The following is a 21,498-nucleotide window of genomic DNA, read 5'->3' as shown; positions in this document are numbered from 1 at the left end:
ATGCAGAAGTGCACTGCCTTCAGTGGTCACTGCTTTTAGAAGGATAAAAGTGAGAATAATCTCATATTAGTGCCTGGGATTGAAGGTTCTTTGTCTAGCCAGAGCACATAGTCCCATTGTAATGGGCAGGGGAAAAGTTTGGGTTCAGCCTCGGTGGCATGGACATTTCTCATGTCAGAGGAAGCTTACAGGTTTTAATGGCTGGTAGCACCCATTGCTGCAGAACCCAAGATTTGTGGTGTTCTGCATGCCTGTGTATGCTTATAAATATATAAAGATCAAAGAAGAAGTAAATACCTATGATGTTTTTACAGAGCGTCTGTATATAAATACAAATACGCATGGCTTGTATTGCATGTAACATAAAAGTTATTATACCTTCCTCTCTTGCGTTCACACATGCACACAGACACATGCACAAACACTTTTAGCAAACACGAGAACTGAAAAAAATCTATTTGGAAAAGCCTTTGAGGTACAAAGTGCAACAGTGGTCTTCTGGACACACTGTCTCGTAAACCTGTGGACAAAAGGTTTTGCTGCACTATGATTGTCAGGAGCCATTCAAAGCATACCAGAAACTTTGCACCTTCAGGAAAACCAAACCAAACCAAACCAAACCAAACCAAAAAATCTAAAGGAGGGTGCCAGTAGTCACCTCTTAGGCCAACACTGATGCTTTTGCAGGGCTGTGCTCACACAGTCGTTGATCAGGTTGGCCTCAAAATGGAAAAAAAACCACAGTGTCATCTTTACTAAAAACTTTTGAAATAAAAACTTTATTATTTTCCTAAGGCATTAAAATGACTTGGTGAATATTGGTCTTTTTGAAACCTGTGGTAAGACAGGATTGGAGAGACAAGAAACAGAAAGAGAAAGGGGGTTGATTTTTTTCTCCCGGTGGCATCATGCAATGAAGAGTTACGCATCCTTTCCTAAAATGTCACAGGTGACGGAATTGCCGTGTTTCCCAAGAGAGGCTGAAACATGACTGAAGCCCAGCAGTGCCCTGTAGACGTTTTGCAGCATTAGCCGTAAACACAATTGAGCAGTTTTTGACCAGAGGAACTGCAGTGTCTGCAATACTGCAGGGGACACTGGTTCCATTTTCCACTTTGCTTTGTTTGCCTTTGTCTTGTTTTGAAAGTGTGAGTCCAAAACGAAAGCCAAGCAACTTGGGAGCTTCTGGTGGGCTGGGGATAGAAGGGGATCTGGCTTTCTGATGGGGCCCATGACCAGCCTTGGGTCATTCTGCTGTCTCAGGAAACCACAGCTGACACCCAGAGAAACAGCATCTGTGTGGCTTTACAGATACAGAAGTTAATAGATTTTCGGTGTAATTAAAAGCCACAAGGCTACCTAAAAAAATGTCAGAGAGCCCCACTTGATGTGCACAGAAAGGTCTGGGGCCACTTCTATATGCCGATAGATATGTCTGTACATCTTTTGGATTTTATTTTCCCCATGTTCAAATATGATAACGAAGGCAGCAGATGTTTTGATCACTTTCCTGAGGAAACACGGTCTAACACCAACACCTGGGCTTTTTGGATGGCTTTTAGAAGCAGGCAACACCTCCGCCATTTTGGGGCTCTCTCGCTACCTCATGACAAAATGGCGGCGCGCGCCAGCGCTTGTTGTCCCCTGCAGACACCTCGTGTCCTCCAGCCTCCTGCCCTCTGTCCCCACACCCCGGCTACAGGAGCAGTGCCATCACCTCCCTGCTGGCCCAGCACTCGGTTTTAATATTGGAAAGGTAACAAAAGAGCATACGGGACAGTGACACATTGCTTTTTTTGCTTTTTGAGGATGTAGAACTTGGGAAAGCAGCTGCATAAAAATACCCAAAAAGTTCCCATTCTGCTTTTACTATAGGTAAAGTGCTATCGGTTTGGACAGTATTTTGTACAAGTATAAGGATTGATTCTGCCCTAAGAACTGTGTGCTGGTTTTCAGGAGATGCGAGATCAGACCCCATGTAGGCAATATTGCTAAGAATACTTCTGTCACATGTTGAATTAGAGAGATACCATGAAAGTACTTAACTGTTTCTAGTGAATTTATTTAATACATAAAACTGACAGCCCTTGTTTGCCCAAAGAATAAAATATTGTCGTTATGCATACTGGCTCTTGGTACAAATCTAACTTTATTCTTCGTGAGAATGGCCATGCTTGTCGTGACAACACAGTTATGAAACTGGTTGCTTTGAATTTTGGTAGCCATAAAAATTTACATTTGTCAGGGTTAAAAAAGCATCCTTCCAGAGATCAAGGCATGTGGACAACAGCAATAAAAACATACTATATAAAATTGGATTGTAAAATTCCATTTCAGCCAGGCTTAATGCCATCAAAATCCAACAAACTGTCATGAAATAGCAGCGTCCCCTTTGAAGCAGATGGGGGTAGCCATTCGTGGCAGTTATTCTCCTAAGACCACCTTCAGTAGCAGGGAAATTTAGGCTTTATGGAAATTTTCCACTTGATTCCACTGGTCTGGGATTCATCTTGGGTGCAATGTGGATGGTTACTTTTATCTAGTGTGACCTGAAATGACTCAATAAATTGAAGCCTGATACAATTTGGAGCAGTGATCTTAAACAATGAATCTGATACAGATGTGTTTTAACTAATGTTTAGTTAATATAATCTGTAGTCCTACCTTGGCTGTAGTTTTAGGATCTTTTTATAAAAGTGTAGTCATTACCGCTTATGAAATCTGAAGTCATATAATATAGAAATATTACTAAGATAGATTTGTTCTAATGCCATTACAAAAACATCAGAAATTTTACGTAAATGTGATAGTGGAAGCTGATCCTCTCTTCCTCTATCTTCATTGCAGCTGAACTCCAATGACATTCCAATGTTTACTCCCATGTAAAACTGAAAAAGCATTGAGGTAAAAGCTTTCTATTATTCCAAGAAACTTAAATGGGAGCATCTTGTATTTTGCCTCCCCCTACCTTTTTTTTTTGAGGGAGGTGTAAAATTGATGTAGTTTATTTTTTGCATCAATTTAAATCTTATTGTACTGAGGAGGGCCAGCAGATACAGTGTGTGCAGGACTGTCCTGTGAAAAGGCGCACAATGCACCAGGTACTGCTGCAGTCAGTGAGGAACAGGAAGATTTCCATGTCTGCTGAACATTTTCTAGGTGGTATGTCAGGAAGATGGTATGAAGCTAGTTCATCTCACCACAGCTGTCAATGAAATCCAGTACAACAAATACTGGATGTGTATCCCTCGCAGCCATAGATTAGAAGTCATTTAAGTGTCTTTGGAGGCAACGGCTGCAATGTATACCATGCACAGGGAAAGCAGTTTGCTGGACGGAGCCTTTGATCCCTTCCAGCTGTGCTTCAAGACTGTAACCAGGGTGATGGAAAATGTTTCTAAGATGTTTCTAAATATATGTTCAAATAATGCATGATAACAGGTCTGTGATAATAAGCATCAGACACAGCTACGAGACTTCTAACCCTGGTGCTGCTTTGTTATAAAAGGTGATGAAAAGAGAATATGTGCAGTTCACGCCACAAATCTGAAAGACCTGGAGGGCCTTTATGAGCCTTCCTTTGAAAAATATAGTTCTATATAACAGGGTTTTTTTTAAAAAGAAGAATTAGTTGAGTGGAACAAATGCAATATTAATGATGAAGAAGCTCAAATCTCATGCATTATGCATTAACAAGGAGGCATTGTGCCCATTCCAGGGGCAGGTCTGCTTGGCTTCGATTTGTATGCTGTTCTTTGCATTTCCAGCCCATGCAATGCCACCCCCATAGCAGGGGGACAACCTCACCTTTGTCCTTGCTGTATGACACCCACTGCTGTGCACCTTGCAGGAAAGGAGGGTTAGAAACAAGGCACACACTGGGCTTGTTGGATCTGCCCCATGCTTGGGCCACTCTGTTTTGCACCCTAAAGAGAGCAAGCGAAAATGCAAAACCTGCAGCAAACAACAGAAGGCTGGAGCTACAAATGCAGAGGTACCTGTATTACAGTGAACACATGGATGGTGTGCAAAACACCTCTGTGCTGGGGAAAAAGCCATGGAGTGACCCTCCAGGGACACAGCTGCCTCCACCTAAGGGGCCTGGCCAGAATTCATGCCTCTCTCTAGGAGGCACCAGGAGGTTTTCTCATTTTCTCTTCCTTCACACAGCTCCCTTGATCAGCACTCCTCTGGAAACTGTGGATGCCCTGGTAGAGGACGTCGCGAAGTTTGTCTGTGTAGTGGAGTCGTACCCTGAGCCAGAGATTACATGGACACGCAACAGCATTCCCATCAGGTAGGGAGCAGCCCTAGCCCTCTCCAGCTTCTTCTGCCTAAATTATCAGTGCTTTCCTTCCTGATAAAGGAGATATCTGGAAACATGCAAAAGGGAAGAGGATGAGTTGCTGTAATTATATAGGAGTCTGTGTTCCTTAGGGAATGATAGGAGCACCTGGGGGTTGCTCTTGCAGATTCACACATTTGAGTTTGGAGATGGTTTCTGCTGAAAGAAACGCAAGGAGTTTGCTTTTCAGCTTCAGACAATGCAATCTGGTCTGTTCCTCTGTTTATGCTTTTACAAAGGAGTCGGATGCTGCATAATATTTAAATGGAGCCTTGCCACACTTGTTGCATGAGTGTCTGTAATGTGCTTGGAAACTTTGCATGGAAGGGGTCCTAATCCTCTGACCCTGGCCTTGTTGCAGGATGGAGTACTGAATTTCCATGGATGTTATTTCCAAGTCAGGTCACCTTTCTCCTAATTCCTTCCCTATCGGTTACACCATGCCTGAAAATCAAATGTGGGAAAGGAAGCCATTCATGCAGGACCATGAAGATTAAATGCCTTTTTCTCTCAACGATCTTTAAAATTTCACTCTCTCTATGTTCTAAGGTCATATGAAAACCAGATTGTTTCTCACTCCAATCCCCACTTCCAGAAGCTGAACGCACCTTTCTAAAAGCTATCCCACTCTTTCTGAGACACAGTGCTTTTTCAGAACATTAACCAAAAAAGAAAATACTGATCAAAAAAGCTCTACTGGTGAGGCCAGAGAACTTAGGTGCTTCGTTCCTTTACTGGGGCTTCTGGAGCAACATTAATAGCAGCAACTATTTCACTTTCCCAAAGCTGTGTTGGCACTAATAGTCAGTGCTGCTGGATACAAAAGTTCAGACCAAACACAAGGAAACAGATAAGCTGCAAATATTTTTGTTACTTTCCAAGAACATGGATGAAAGTATTTGAACGGTGGAAAAGTATCAGATCAGCAGACTTTCATTTCTGAAAAAAACATAAATGTTTATGTGCCTCTGTGTGTGTATGTATCAAGCTTCAAATGGGTTACTTATTGCAAGCGATAAATATAAGTTCTTTTATTTACAAAATTTTTTTCTCTTGCCAAGGCCCCAGCACCCTGAACAAATGGCTAAGCTAACCTTGAAAGCAAAACAGTGCGTAAACATTTAGCTTCAATGGGAATAGTGCCAGGACAGAGGCTCTTGTCAGCACTGGTCTTCTGGAAGTGCCTTTCCTTTTGGCACCAAAACTTGTGGAACTCAAGCAGCAGGTACCCTGCAGCGAGTGAAATGGTTACCTGCCCCATCTCCCAGGACAGAGCTGCCCAGGGTGAGCCTTCCTCAGGGGAGGAATGGAATGGACCTGCATATCTTGCATCATGGATGAGTTCATTTCATTGTACTCTTTCTTCCCAGGGTGAGAAAGGGGAGCGAGATACAAGATTGAAAGGGAACAGGCTGTTGAAAGGAAATATGTGCCTGTACCACCACAAATGACACATTCAGATTACTTGGTGGCTGCTGTACGATTTTTAACAGTAAAGGACAAAACAAGGCATACTTAGGCATTGGGTATTTGTGACAGCTTGGCAGTCAATCCTCAGGTCAGATCTCTTTTGCTACTGTTCATCAAAATCAAAGGCAAGTTGGATGAAAGTGCTTCCAAAAAGCATCAATGAAGGTATGAAAATCGAACATGAGGGAATTTATTAAATGTTATGCAAACTTTGTTCCACTGAAGTTTTATTGTAGTTTTCCAGTTTTGCAATGAAAATCTCAGATCAGCCGTCTGCTTTCTCTCCACCTTTCTTTCTGTCTCTCCCTTGATTTCACACACGCACACACACACATATCCCCACATCCCCTTGCTCACATATAGAATTGATCTTTGCTCTGCAGACTTTGTTAAAATATCCTAGACCTTTGCTGCACCAACTTCAGGGCTTTTCTTGACTTTTCTGAAGTCTCTAGGTTAAAGCCTACTGTCATTAAACTATAGTTATCCTTGAATCCTCTAATCTTTAGATGGCTTATTTTCTTCAGCACATTTCTTTATTTGTTTTCTTCCTGCACACCCCCCTACCTCGTCCCCAACAAAACCACTCCTGGATGCAGACACAAAAATACTTGGGTTTTGGTTGGTGTCTTTTTTTCATAATATTAACAATCTTTCCATACATGATCTTTCCAGTAAGAAAAAAAAAAAATCTGAAGAAGGTTTCTTTAAAAGTCTCCAGCCAGTTCCAGTTACTATATAGACAGTCCTTGGACCCAGCTGGATAAGATTACTTGTGCTCATGCCTGTCCTTGGCCAGACAGAAACCCAGCTGTGATATTTCCTTTACCAGCACCTGACTGGTAGGACAATTGCCACCGTGCTGGTGGCAGTCAGAAACTGCATGGTCTAGCAAGGACCAAACCAAATCTTAAGGCTCAACTCAATATTTTCAGTGCCTTACCTTCTCTTTGCATGTAGAAAATAACGAGTAAACCATATTGCCATTTGTAGAGCCACCAGCAGTCTGCAGGTACAAATGCAATTGCTCCTGTACATCCCTGGCTGTCCCCCTGACAGATTGTGCTGTGTCCTGCAGGCTGTTTGACACTCGGTACAGCATACAGAGGAACGGGCAGCTCCTGACCATTCTGAGCGTGGAGGACAGTGACGATGGGGTGTACTGCTGCACGGCAGACAACGGGGTTGGAGCGGCTGTGCAGAGCTGTGGGGCTCTCCAAGTGAAAATGCGTAAGTGGGAATGTAATTTCTTCCTGACACCATAGAATTATAGAATCATAGAACAGTTCGGGTTGGAAGGGACCTTCAAAGTTCATCTAGTCAAACCCCTGCCATGAGCAAGGACATCTTCACCCAGATCAGGTTACTCAGAGCCCTGTCCAGCCTGGCCTGGGATGTCTCCAGGGATGGGGCATCCACCACCTCTCTGGGTGACCTGGGCCAGGATTTCACCACCCTCACTGTAAAAAATTTCTTCCTCAGGTCTGGTCTGAATCTCCCCTCCTTTAGTTTAAAACCATCACCCCTTGTCCTATACCATGTGAGTGTGTAATTGAGAGCCTGAGCAGACCCCAGGTGTGGCCCCCTGGGGTCTGTGTTCAGGGCAGATCCATGTTCCTGTGGGGCTGTGGGCAGCCCCTTGAGGCAAAGACATGGCATATTGAATCATATCTTAACTGAAAGCAGTTGTGATTATCAATTTTGAATAGTACACATTCATGCTGATAACTGGGGAACTATTTGCATAGCAGAGGATGAAAAACAAGGCTTTGAAGAATGTCCTTTGTACAAAACTTCATAAAAGCAGTGCAATTTGATAGATTAGACCTCTGTAGGGATACTGCACAAGTACCTTGTGAATTTTAAACAGAAGATTTCACTAATCACCCTTATGTCTAAGTATGGAAAAAGCAAGTAAGTGCTGTTCAGATATTCTTAATAGCAGTCTTGAAAGGTCTGGAGCACCGTGGTGTAAATCTCGTAATTCCACAAGCAAGGCAGAGGACTGGTTCTTGGAAAGGACTATATATGTGCTGAGCTTGGTGAAGCTGAACTCACATGGCTGAAGTTATTCACACAAACACTCAAAAGGGCAGCTGAGATATATCCTGGCTAAAGCATCTGTTTGTAGGAAAGGATTTGTTTGTGCTAATGAGCATGACCCTCCAGATCTGGTAATTCTGGGGCTCTCCAGCACCCCAGTCGCCTGCAGGTGGGGGCTGGGAGGTGATGCTCTCTGAAGGTCGTTTTTCTGCTGGTTCAGTATTGTGTAAGGGAGGCAAAACTTCAGATGTCCCAAAAGGCTGAGATGAAGATACTTTTTACTCCCAGCTTGGAGTAAGCTAAGCCATGTTTTCCTTTGGGTAAAATGAATTTGAATTTGTCCCATATTAACTTTAAGGGAATGTGATTTTTTTTTTTCCTTTAGGGATCCTTTCTTCTTTTTACTAGCATAGTTATAAATCCTTCCATTAGGGACATTAATTGAGTTTACATGCCCTTCTGGTTGAGCCTGGAGACAAGTCTGGGTTAAAACTATTTCAAAACCAATTCACTCCAGATCTGAGCTTTCATGCAAGACACTGTTTATGCAGTGAAGAATGTCAAAACCTGGAATGCAAATGTTCTTCAATATTGGAAATACTCTTATCTGGATTTGGATTTTAGCCCAGACCCTAATTCAAATGACTGAGAAACTCCACTCCTGAAAACAAATAACCCATGCAAGTTAGCTGCTTTTGTGTCCATAAACTGAAACTTTGAATGGTGTGCTTTAGAAATTTTTTTCTTTCCAAGGCAGCTCATGACCTACTAAGACGGCTTTATCTTTCAGGGATGTACAGAAAAAGCAGCAGAGAATTTGTTGTCATTTCTGGGCTTGTCCTGTTCTAGTATTTCTTAGCTGCATTTCAACTTTAATGTTTGACTTTTAAAATTTTAGGACCTAAAATAACCCGACCACCTATAAATGTGGAAATAATAGAAGGGTTAAAGGCTGTTCTTCCATGCACTACTGTGGGAAATCCAAAGCCTTCAGTTTCATGGATCAAAGGAGAAACAGTTGTAAAGGTGAGTGGAGAATGAAATTTAAGTAATGCTAAGTATTCGCTAGATGTACTGTGTTAAAATATTAACATAAATTAGAACAGTTGTAAATTCTAGTTGCTAGGAAGCAAGCATTTGGGAAATCCAGGGCTCAGGTCATAAATGTCTGCATCTGCAATAAACCAAACATTCTCTGTGTATCTATATTTTACATTATATATATTTATTACTGCTAAGTGTGGCCAAATGATGCTGAATGCACTTGTGAATGTTTCCATAAATAAGAGCTGCTGAGCTGCTTAGCTGAGATTCAGGGCTCTTTTGAAGTTGTAGTTCACTGATCTGCAAAAAGAGGGCTGGGTGAGTGTGTCACACCAATTCTGAGCAGGAAGAGCTGACCCTAAGTCCTTCAGTTGAAGGATAATACAAATAATTTTCATGCGTGTAAGCCCAACCTTTGCAAGAACATATTTGATGATGCTTGTGTGCAGCCTGCATGTAGAATCCTTCAACTTGATCCTTCCTTCGTCCATCAGGAGAACGCTCGCATTGCTGTCCTTGATTCAGGGAATTTAAGGATCCACAATGTTCAGAGAGAAGATGCAGGACAATATCGGTGTGTAGCAAGGAACAGCCTGGGCACAGCCTATTCGAAACCTGCAACAGTGGTTGTGGAAGGTGAGTAGTGCTTGCACTGGGCTCCAGCTCCATGTGCCAGCTCCTCCTATGTACCTGGCTAACTTGAATTAACCTGAAGTATCACATTGATGTTGACAAAAACATCTTAGAGGGTGACCAAAAGGCAGAAGAAGGGAAGGGAAGAGGAAAAAGGAAGACGGAAAGAAAGGTGCGAAAAGGTGCGGAAAGGAAAGGAAAGGTGCAGAAAGGTGCGGAAAGGAAAGGAAAGGCGCGGAAAGGAAAGAAGGAAAGGAAAGGTGCGGAAAGGAAAGGTGCGGAAAGGAAAGGTGCGGAAAGGAAAGGAAAGGTGCGGAAAGGTGCGGAAAGGAAAGGTGCGGAAAGGTGCGGAAAGGTGCGGAAAGGAAAGGTGCGGAAAGGAAAGGAAAGGTGCGGAAAGGAAAGGAAAGGAAAGGTGAGGAAAGGCAAGGAAAGGAAAGGCGCGGAAAGGAAAGGAAAGGAAAGGAAAGGTGCGGAAAGGAAAGGAGAGGAAAGGAAAGGAAAGGAAAGGCGCGGAAAGAAAAGGAAAGGAAAAGAAAGGTGCAGAAAGGTGCAGAAAGGTGCGGAAAGGAAAGGAAAGGTGCGGAAAGGAAAGGTGCAGAAAAGTGCGGAAAGGTGCGGTAAGGAAAGGAAAGGAAAGGAAAGGAAAGGAAAGGTGCGGAAAGGAAAGGAAAGGTGCGGAAAGGAAAGGAAAGGAAAGGAAAGGAGTGGAAAGGAGTGGAAAGGTGTGGAAAGGTGTGGAAAGGTAAGGAAAGGAAAGGAAAGGAAAGGAAAGGAAAGGAAAGGAAAGGAAAGGAAAGGAAAGGAAAGGAAAGGAAAGGAAAGGAAAGGCGCGGAAAGGAAAGGAAAGGAAAGGTGCGGGAAGGAAAGGAAAGGAAAGGAATGGAAAGGAAAGGAAAGGAAAGGAAAGGAAAGGGAGAAATAGAGAAAGTTTGTCCACACCTGCTCCTATTGCTGGTTGATAGTGAAGTGGACCACCTGTGGAGGGTCCTTGTCAATGGTTGCTGTGTCTCTAGTGGGATATTTGTCAGCGTAAGGATTGCCAAACATGTTTTTCCTTCTGACTGATGGTTTCCAAGATGCCAGCTTACTTCTTGTTCCAAAAGTCGCACCAGACCCGTGAGTTATCCACTATGGCTTGTGGAGAAGGAAAAGTAGAAAGCTGATGGCCCTGGAAACTTGATGAAAAAGCCTGACCAGAGAGAGCTGCAGCTGCAAACAGTGGAGCATTTTGCAGCATTACATGTATGTCGCTCTCCCTTTCCTCTGATTTTCCATCTGAATTGCTTGATTCTTCAGGTAAACAGAGCTTCTCTCTTTGAGGACTTGAGCATTTTCTGTCCAGTAAACCAAACACCAGATTGATTTTTCAGTTTCTGGTCTTTATGTGCTCAGTGTCTGTCTCTTGTTTACAGAAGATGTTTGCTTTGTGGTACAAATCATCACCAGCTTCAGAGTATTGAAACCAGTGGACTGCAGGGAACCCAAATGCAGGCAATGAAGCATTCAGTGTTCATGAATCCTGTAAGAGAAGTTGGGTTAAGCAAGATTATGTGGTGTGGGAGGAGGGTTGACTGACTCAGTAGATGAACTAATTTGTATTTCTTATTCAGCGTGACTGTACTGTAGAAAGTGGGGAAGGGTCTCCATTTGCATAGTAAGCTTCAAAAGACTGTTGTAGGTTTCATTTGGCCCAAGACTATCAGAGGTTACTTAAGGTGCATCTCATTTCTAAGATGACCATTAACTTCTGGGGACAGGATCAAGTGTATTACATCCAACTACAAATTACTGTATGTCTGTTGTTCCCCTAAAAATGCATTCATTTCTCAGTTTTAAGTTTTTCTTTTTATTTTTTATAATATTTACACATACAGACTTCAAGTATGTTAGAAATTCCTTAAATAGCTCTAAAACAGGAAGGCAACTGTTCCTAATCTAGATTCTGAGCTGTACTTCTGCCGAGCTGAAAGCAATGGGTCAAATTGAAGACACCAAGGTCTGGTGGTGAACAGCTTGGATCCTGGGTTTTGGTTTGACCCCATCAATGAGACAGTGGCCAAAGGCTTGTCAGGAATTGACTATGGATGTCAAATACTCAGTGACATGCATACAAACCCCTCTCCATGCTGAAGGGCCTCAGGCACTGGGATTTTGTTGCTCCAGATCTACCAGAGCCAGTTAGGAAACCTAAAAGCAGGCTGGAACTGCACCAAAATCCAGGCTGCTAAGGTTAAGGTCTTGTTTTGTCCCTGCCTCCAGAATTATGCAGCTGCCTGTTAATTCAAGGAATGGCAAAATAATCCACAAATATCCTAATTGCAAAGGAGAGCCTGTATGTGCTCTTGTCAAAATGAGGAAGGCTAGTTTTTAATTAACCAATGGGATCAGTGCTCCCACACAAACTATCTCCTCCTGTTCCATTCATGTGTTGTGTGAACAAAGCAATGTTCTTCTCCAGGCTTACCTTGGTTTCTCTGGTAGGGCACCCATATAATTTACCTCATTTCAGGCTGCCACCCAAACTAGGCTGATGCATACTTGTTTTACTTTTTTGGCTTCCAAAATCCAAAAGTAATAATCCTGACTGCAGCTTGCTGTGTATACAGATCAGTTTCCCTCCAATATTTTAGATTAATTCTCATAGATATTTAGCATTACATACATATGCACATACTTGTGTATGCACGCAGGTATGTGTACACACATGCATCCCTCTCATGTACCTCATTATTTTCAGTATCACTCTCCTCCTACCTCTCCTACCCCTGTAGTATCAGTATTTTAAAATAACTCTAAGTAAATAATAATCTAAAATTACTCAATGCAGGAGCATAGCATTTGCTAGGTTCAGAGAATTTTATGAAAATATGCTGTTTGTTGGTTCTCTGTAATAACATTACAATATTTTTTCTTAAATCTTAGTGTTACCATTCACTGGAGTTACCACCCTGCATAGTGTGGCTTAATATTAAAATAAAATGACTAAGCATGGCTGGTTAACTATGAATATTTAATCCTGAAGCAAATGTGCGTTTGAAGAACAGTGCAAATATTTATGCCTAGCTAAATCTAAATCAGGTGGGTCCTGGTTTCTGACAGAGATTTCTGATATTCTGTTGTCAGTTTCCATTTTAATGGGTTGTGTGTTAGTCCTGCAATTCGTTTCAGGCACTGTTCAAAGTGTAGAGTTGTCTAACTTGAAAGACTGAATCTCTGTCTCCTGCATGTGGTCCGGCTCCTTAATGCATGTAAGGTCAGACACAGGCTTATATGACTTACTGAAGCTGGGCCCAGAAACTACAGCAAGTATGAAATAGATTAAATTATCTTTGCTGGATCCCCTTATTCAAACTGATTATAATCTTGGCCCAGGCATTTACACCAGTGCCTTTACAGTCCTACTTCATGTCTGGTTTCAGCAGTCCAGGATAAAACAGTCTGAAAAATGCTGCTATTTTGATTTTCCAAATATTTTTCCTCTGTTCCATGTTGGCTTTCCTCAACTTTTATACTACTGACATCTATTTATTACTTTTAAAGCAAAGCTTTGATATTTTTAGAGCTTTATTATTTTAAAAGATCTATCCTTTTTAAAGCAAAGTTGAAAAAAATTGAGCAATGATTTTAGGTGAATAATCAGGAAAAAGAAAGCAGTGGAGGACTTTCTTACTGAAAATGATTTTTCAGTTGTTCCTGATTTTTGTCAGCGAAGAGAGGGAAGGAGACAGGGATGTTCTGGGTGCTGCCCTGCATGGGCTGGTCCTTGACCAGTGCAGCCTCTTCCTCTGCCAGGGCACAATTCAGTCACCAGAGATCAGGTGATGAACTAGTGAACTCTAACCAGTTAGTGAGCTTTAGTGTCCAGAACGGGGTTAGGATTTTAACTAAAAGCCTGTCCTTTTGAACGGTGTTTTTTGCCAAGTTTGGGGCAAAGCCACATAAATTGGGATATGTGATGATGAAGCAGATTCTCTTCTTAAAAGGCAGAATCTATTGGGGATGGAAACATGATCCTGACTGCTGTGTCTGTGGGAAGAGCCGGGATCTTCATCAGGAAGTGTGCTGAGCCCTCAGAGAGCATTGCCCTCACTGAAAGGCTGCCTGGGGCACCTGGAGAGTGTTAGCAGGAGAAGCAAATCATGGAGCATCCCCTTCATTTGACACCAGGGAGTGGGCACAGGAGGTGAGGGATGGGAAAGGAAAACTAGAGGCCAGCATTGGCCAAGAGAGCCAAGTGAGAGACCATGAAATGTAGGCAGCCCTCTTGCTGAAGGAGGGTTGCATACTATTTTACAATCTCAGTGTGTTCTGTAGCAATAAAATGACACATATCTGGTTTAGCTCCCAGGGAACACCTCGGAGGAGCAGGGCTGGTTCTTTCTGACACGTGCTGGAGACACTATAAAGGGATCCTCCACCAGCACATTGGTTTCCAGCTGTGCAGAAGCTGCATGAGTGTACTGAGTCAGTTTTCTGCCATTCAGTTCCTTTGTCAAATTAGTCACAGCCCATGTAACTTACACAAAAAAGGACTAGTAGAAGTACTGGCATGAGGCACAAGTGCAATAGGCAGAAACAAGCCTTCTCCACACCGCTCTGCAAATGAAAACAAGTGACCAATGATCACTTTGCTGGTTCTGCTAAAATTAGGGTGTGAGAATCACTTCCTATTGCTCATGTACATCCAGGAATGGCTACAGGAGGTAACACGTGCAGTGAGATAAAGGAACAATATTATAATCTTGGCTGTTTGCCAGTAAACATGTTTTTAGTTTCCTGGAGGTTACATTTCTGACCTGCCGTTTTGTATTAATTTCCTATAATCTCAAGCGTTTTGCTAACTAGCTATGTAATTGCTACATTATTGGTTTTGATAATGAACACTTCTGCTAACCCTAGAACAGAAGTGAAGCCAAAGGATTTAAACAATTTTCCTATTGATTGCTGTACTGATGCCCAAAGTGAATCTGTGGCTGAAGAGTTCCTGGATGATTCCAAGATTCAGGAACATGGTGGAACAGAAGCTTTTGCTTGCTGACTCGACCAGTAGTTCACACAGATGTCTGAAGGCTGCAGATTATTGACAAGATGTTGGCTGAGGTGGCTAAAATGTTCCACCCAGTTTTATCTGAAGACCGGTCCTTTGGAAATAAATGGGAGAGCAGCTATTGCCTTCAGTAATGTTAAGAGTTGTCTCAAATGCAGAAATTCCCATTGATGTAAGTGAAAACTGAGGGCAGGGTATAGAATTTTAGCCTGTGCCAAGAATGCATTTCTTGGCCCTTGCCTGAGCATCTGAGATCTGTAGGGTTTGCGTGATAGGCAGCATTGGTGAGATATCATCTGTTTTTTCCTTCATGTATTGGACAGCTGTTTATGTAATATAGGCTGTAGAACAGGAGGAATTTAAGTTTTCATTGCTATTTGCAGTGACATTGACCCAGTCCACTATTAAGACCAGTTCAGCAAAAGCTATGAAAGAGCTCATCAGGTTTAGCTCCTGGGCCTGCTGCCTAAAATTCTACATGCTCTGCGGTCCTCACAGTTTGACATGTGTAACAATGATATTTTCCATACCCATTATGTATAAATTATGTGACATTGAAAGAATACATTTAAAGCCATGAGCTCTTGCCTGGTAGAGGCATGGGAATATTCCTGTTATGAGCATAATTGTCACTTAGACACAGAGCGAAGCTGCCTGGTAGGTGTTTTTTTTGTTGCCTGGTAGCTGATTTTTTTTTTGTTAAATGTATGAAACAAATTATACTAGATGGTTTTGCTTTAATCTCTTGCTGTACTTTTCAGGTGTGGTGCTTATAGCCAATATTTAAAGTGTAATATATATAATTTCTGCATCAAATAAGAATATTCTATGGACAAACAGCAGTAAACCAGTATGTTTTGCGATGACTTGGTCACCTGACCTGGGATCTGTATTATGCAAGAGTTTTTTGCTTTGTTTTGGAGAGTGTTTCCTTCTCTCTGGGGGTGGGGAGAAGAAAGTGCCACTTTATGAATTGGTAGAATGGGCTCCTGTCCTATATGTCCTAAATTCTTCAAAACAGAAAAGTCACAAAAGAAATTGAAAAGTCAACTGTGAATTGCTAACAGTTTAGAAGTGACAGCTGTATATAGATGAGGCATAAGGCTATAAACCATAAATTTCTTTATCAGCCCAATTTTTAGCTTCAACTATTGAAAAAGCATTTTCTGGAAATTGAGTTATTGCTATTAAAATGTATGGAGGGTTGTGGTGGATTATGCACTAACACAACTGAAGGTAGAATGTTCTTCTGAATGTTCTTGCTTCCATTCCAACAGAAGCACATGTGTGGAAGGCCTCTGCTGTAGGAAGACAGTCCGAATTGTCTACTGTGTTTTTTAGCCTTGTGTACTTGGACCTTGTGTGCAGAAATCCTGAAAAACAGGATTTTTCTTCCCCTAAGGATAAAGAACAACCATCTCATTGTGCCTTTCTGGGTGTTGCACCGAGCCAGTGAAACCTTCGATAGCTTTAGTTTGCCCAGTGATGCATTTTTAATGTGGAACAAGAAAGAAAAAAGCCATAAACCTATGGAGTGTAATGTGATTGGAAAGATACACAGACAGTACTCTTCATTGTGTACTGAGTTAGATGCACCTCTGTCTTGTGATTTACATAAAGTGGAGCTTGATCTCCAGCCTGTGGCACCAGAGAGTTGTGGAATTCAGGAGTTTTGGAGTGTACTGTGTGATAAGGTTTGGTTTTGAAGTCACCACTGTACAAACACATATCTAGAAATTAGCAATCATAAATCTGCCAGGAAACAAATGAACAAATTAGCTAGGACAAGTACTGGAAGATCCAGTATGCTCATCGAGATACTAACTGTATTCTCCATAGATTTAATATCATTTTTGGATCAAATCTTCTTTGCAGTTTCCAGCCGGATGAACAGGGCATTGTTTGAGGGCTACTGATCCCTATTTTTTTCCAGGCAATTTCATTCATCCCTCAGTGTTGCTGCTCCACTTTCTCCTGTGCCGCTATGTGACAGCACATGAAGCAAACACATCAAAACAATGGTAGAAGCAATATTCCTCACTCTCTCCTGACTTAGACTTTGTCTGTTTTTGCATTCCAACTCTCGTAGATAAAAGTCTTTTCCTGCCCACAGTTTATTGCTTATTACTAGCTACTAAAATAATACTCTGCCACAGGCCACAAAAATGTTCCCCTATAAGCCACTTGTGAGAGCCGCATTAGCCTTAAAAATAGGAAGGTTTTCCTTGGAGATTCATCCCTTCAGAGTAAAAGATCTGGCAGGACATGGTAGATTTGGTCTAGATTTTTTTTTAATAGTTTTGTCTAATTCTTGGAGGCAGTGAGGGTACAGCAGACTAGATGACAATAGAAAGCAATGCCTTGGCTATTTAGTGAACAGACTATGGTAACAAAATTTAAAGCATTAGATTCTTTCAGCCATTCTGTGGATCTCTTACCTAGTTTTGGGACAAATTTGCATCACAGATAAATCCAGAGACAAGAAAGTCACACCACAATTCAAGTAATAAGAATGAAAATATGTATTTAGTCCAGCTAATCTGTCCATTTGGATGGACCACATTCCAGAGATGGGCCCTATTTCAAGTGAAAACTGACTCCAGATGTGCCATCCAGGAAGTTATCTACAGTTTTGTGTCAACACGTCTGTACTTGGCGTAGCCAAAATAGGAAAGAGAGATACCACGAGACCACCAAAGCAGCCAGTCAGCCGGCACTGTTTTCCTGACTCTTGCCACTTTGCCTGTAGATCAGCTATTGACGTGAAATCTGAGTTGTTCATCTGTGCCGTCTTCTGAGGTAGGATATTTTGGGTGAGATGGATTGCCAAATAGCAGACTGACAAGGAAGTCTGAAGTTTTGCGTTTACGTGCTGGACAAAATTTCCTTAGCGAAATTCTGATACCGACACTGAGGAAGAGTGTTTGTCTCTGTTGAGGGAAGAGGCAGAAACCCTGGGAAAGGATTGCCTTCCCTGTCCACAGTGTTGCGGGTGTGTGTACCAACAGGCCGTGTCCAATGGCAGTAGATGGTGAATACTGCAGTTTGCTGCTAAAAATTGCAAGAGGTTTTGAGGGAGGGGGCATTACAGAGGGAGAAAATAGTACTGAGCTTGCCTGTAATTACACCAAAGTAATTGACTGGCCTCAGCGGGGTGGCCTGGGCGTAACTGAAAGCCCAAAATATCTCATTTAATCTCCTCCTACCTACTGCATTCACCATCATCATCCCGATGTTCTCAGATGCTGCAGATACAACTGTAGCCTTAATTACAGGGTAACAGGGCAAGCCACAGGAGAAAGAAAACTGTCCCAGACCCTCAGCAAATGAACAAACAAGTGTGAGCTATTCAGTTTATTCCTGAGGCTTGCTCTGCTGCAACACACCAACAAGGTGCATGCTACCTTTGAGTAATTGTCACAGGGTGGCCTTCTGCACTGGGGAGCTGCAAAACAGGCCTCCCGGGAGCAGGAGATTTCTGACAAGGCATATATAAGCAATTATTTTTTAATGGGAATTTGAGGCTCCTATTTCCCTTTTGCAAAACCTCTTTCCCCTAACAAAGAGTTTGGAAACACACTGAAAAATATATGAAGTTCTCACACCATTGCATGAATTGTGTTTTTAAGAAAAAAATAGATATTGTAGATAAAACCCCTCTGGCTTGTAAACTGTGTTGGTAGCTGGGAAGCATATGCTTCCTGCACAACAACAAAGAGTTGAGGATAAAGAATATCCACAGTTATCAGACAAAGGAGGGCAGAGCAAACTGATACAACTGTCTTGAAGTGACTGTGTTTTCACACTGAGAAACCAAGATAGAGCTGGGGCTGAAGACAGAGAAAGGAAGGTTTTGAAGGCATCCTTGAAATGGTATAGAATCTATTTAGAAGTCCATTTTTGATAAGTTGTCTATACTATTTTTCTGAGGCTGATGTTTTCTGTCCTCCGAGGTCCTGTTCCATCATTTTCACTCAGGTAGCCTTGGTGGACGTGAAAGGCCCGCTCTTATTTTCCACTATGACTGACTCTGCCAAACTGTACAACTCTAGATGTTGCTTCTAGCACTAACACCAGTTCTACTGTCACACAATATTTCTAGGGTGTATATTCCTATAGTGTGGAACAGAAGGTGTCTGCTGTTGTGCTGGTCTGTGTAGGAATGGTGCCCTCACCTATCTGAAATTGAATGTATCCCCAGGCAGCCCCTCTCAAAAAGGACATCTCAAACTAGGAGTTGAGAACAGGGAACAAAACTGGATCTCTGTGTTAGGAAGGACTAGTAGAGTTTTTGGCTTTGAAAATGAAGCATGCACAGTGGATAATGTGAACAGGGAACAGGCTACTTGCTGTCACTCCAAAGTAAGGAACATCCTAGCACCTATACCAGCAGCACTTTAAAATAGGAAAGGAAGTACTTTCCACCTGGTGTGTAATTAAATTTATGGCACTGCTGTTACCATTGCTAGAAACCAGATGTCAGCGTGCTGCAGGGCTTATCTCAGTTTTGGGTATCCCAGTGATTCACATAATTGCCTGCCTGGGAGAGAGGGAGACTTGTGTGCAGCTGTGGATATTTCAGTATGTGCAGGCAGACTGGTAGCCTTAGCAGAGGTTGTGATGGGTCATGATCGTGACTGGAATAAGCAGGAGACTTGCTTTTTGGCTCAGGAGTCTGGGAACTTCTTTTCCAGTTTCATATGCAGTAACAGGTAATGGCAGAGTTAAATGGCACGTGGTTTGCCTCCATACTGTAGAAAAGCCAGAGCATGGGGAGGTTTAGAAGGGTCTTTCCGTCTAAGAAACCAAACACATACATACGACCAGTGCTGACATGAAAAGCATTTCCTTATTCATTTCCTTGGGAAGTAATTTGAACATGTTATCCTCACTTGTCCTTGAATCTGGTGTTTGCTCTGTATATAGAAATGGACACTTGTACAGAACAGGTTTTATATAGTTACACAGGACATAAGCTATCTATTTACATTTTACTCCTGGTTATTATAGCTTTGCATATTTGCAGGGTCTGCTTTTAGGATTCCAGAGACATCTACATGCGATGCAAAGTCTTTCACAGCTGAGAAGTTCCTGTGCTGGCTGGTGCATTTAACATTACATGAGTCCTTCCACTGATGCAAATTGTCCTACCATCTATAAATCTTGGAGCTCACCTTAAAATAAGGTTACTTTGAAAAGGTATTGCCTTGCTAAGAAAAACGTGCTTTGATTTTAGACAGCAGGTCATAGAATCAGAAGGCATATACTTTGGGATGGAGATGCTGTGGTTTCCTCCATCTTCCACAAAGATATTGAATTGTCCCTGCCATCCATCTTACAGCCTCAGGCTCCTGGTTGAGTGTCTGTGTGTTGCTATGCTGTCTGGCCTGTGCTGCATGAGATGTTAGAACTGCTGCAAGCCCCAAACCTCCCAAATCATGCATCAGGAACCAGAAGAGCATGGAGGTTTTGAGATTTTTGTATAGAGCATCGATATATCAAATTGATTGGAGGGTTCTTCTCCCAGATTATTATGATAACCAGGTGAGGGGCAGGCAGGTGATGAAGTACTGCTTGCTTACAGTGCTTCCACAGATTCCTCTACTGGGCCCCATACCGAATAGTGCTGTTCCTTGAGAAATAATACAGCGGTTGTGTGCGTTTCCTACACCATCTGTACGTGTTGTTAGTGTGGTGCTTTTTTTTTTTTTTTTTTGATAATCTGTATACATGCGGCTCTCTGGCAATAAACATGTTTGGATGGGGATTAAATAAAAATAGGTAAGCAATTTGACAGAGATAAGTGGAAGTGCCTCATATCAGCTTTGCCTGTGGCATTTTGCTTCTTTTTGTGATTACTAGGTAGGCTTGAAAAAAGATAAATATTGCAGTTTTCATAAGTAACACTCAGAGATCAAAGTGAAACTGACCTCGCAGTTATCTTGGGATTTAATTATTAACCCAGTAGTTTTGGAAGGGGGTGTGAGGGTGGCAGCACACCCTGAGCAGTGGCAAAGATACAATTTGAGCCATTCCCATATGGAGGCATGTGGTGAGCCATGTGCAGAGCCGACTGCTGCTGCTGTGAGAGGAGTTGCTGACTGTGCCTATTGAAGATTTCTTTTGTTCTCCAAGCTGGTTTTTGGTCCTGTCATGTCAGCTGTAGAAACTGTGCCTCAGTTGTTCAGCTCTGGCTCTTGGCATGTGATTAGCTGCTGCACTGTTGTGGTTTAATCACAGCCTGCAACTAGGACCATGCAGCAGCTCACTCATCTCCCCTCCTAAATGGGATAGGGGAGAGAATCAAAAGGGAAGGGAGAAACTCATGGATTAAGATAAGAAGAGTTTAATAGGACAGCAAAGGAAGAGAAAATAATAATAATAATAATAATAACTATATATTTATATTAAAAAAAAAGATGCACAATGCTATTGCTCACCACCCAGTGATACCCAGCCTGTTCCTGAGCAATGACCGTGAATTCCAGTCCTGTACAGCCAATCCCAGAAGAAGAGAGATCTGGACAGCAGTTCGTGCTCAAACACAATCACACCGAACAGCTGGTCCCAGAAAAAAAGAGCACCTCGGTCTTGAACAGCTGATCCCAGAAGAAAAGAAAAGAAAAAAGAAAAGAAAAGAAAAGAAGAGAAAAGAAAAGAAAAGAAAAGTGAGCCAGAAAAGCCAGCCCAGCTATATATAGAGCACGATGTGGGCAATAGTAGTAGGGAATATCTCATTGACCAGCCTGGATGTCAGTCTAGGTGCTGTCCTGTTATGCTGCCTCTCAACTTCTATGTGCACCTGCAGCTGGAAAGTTGAGAAAGTCCTTGATCTCCTTAGCAACAGCCAAAACATCAGTGAGTCCTCACATTGTTTTCATACCAACTCCAAAACACAGCCTAACTACTGAAA

At 42.2% G+C, this 21,498-nt stretch overlaps 1 protein-coding gene across 1 annotated transcript in view; it reads left to right on the top strand.

Moving 5' to 3' along the window:
• Positions 1–21,498, top strand: part of MUSK (muscle associated receptor tyrosine kinase) — a 58,981-nt gene that overhangs the window by 269 nt on the left and 37,214 nt on the right. Inside the window, exons 2-5 of the mRNA XM_065656030.1 lie at positions 4,171–4,297; positions 6,894–7,045; positions 8,757–8,884; positions 9,397–9,538. Coding sequence (XP_065512102.1) covers positions 4,171–4,297; positions 6,894–7,045; positions 8,757–8,884; positions 9,397–9,538 — 549 coding nt within the window. The remainder of the gene's footprint in view (positions 1–4,170; positions 4,298–6,893; positions 7,046–8,756; positions 8,885–9,396; positions 9,539–21,498) is intronic.

The sequence above is a fragment of the Caloenas nicobarica genome, chromosome Z (genome assembly GCF_036013445.1).
Source record: "Caloenas nicobarica isolate bCalNic1 chromosome Z, bCalNic1.hap1, whole genome shotgun sequence".
NCBI classification, from domain to species: Eukaryota; Metazoa; Chordata; class Aves; order Columbiformes; family Columbidae; genus Caloenas; species Caloenas nicobarica.
Note: the sequence above shows the minus strand (reverse complement) of the source record. Positions and strands in the feature narration are given on the sequence as shown.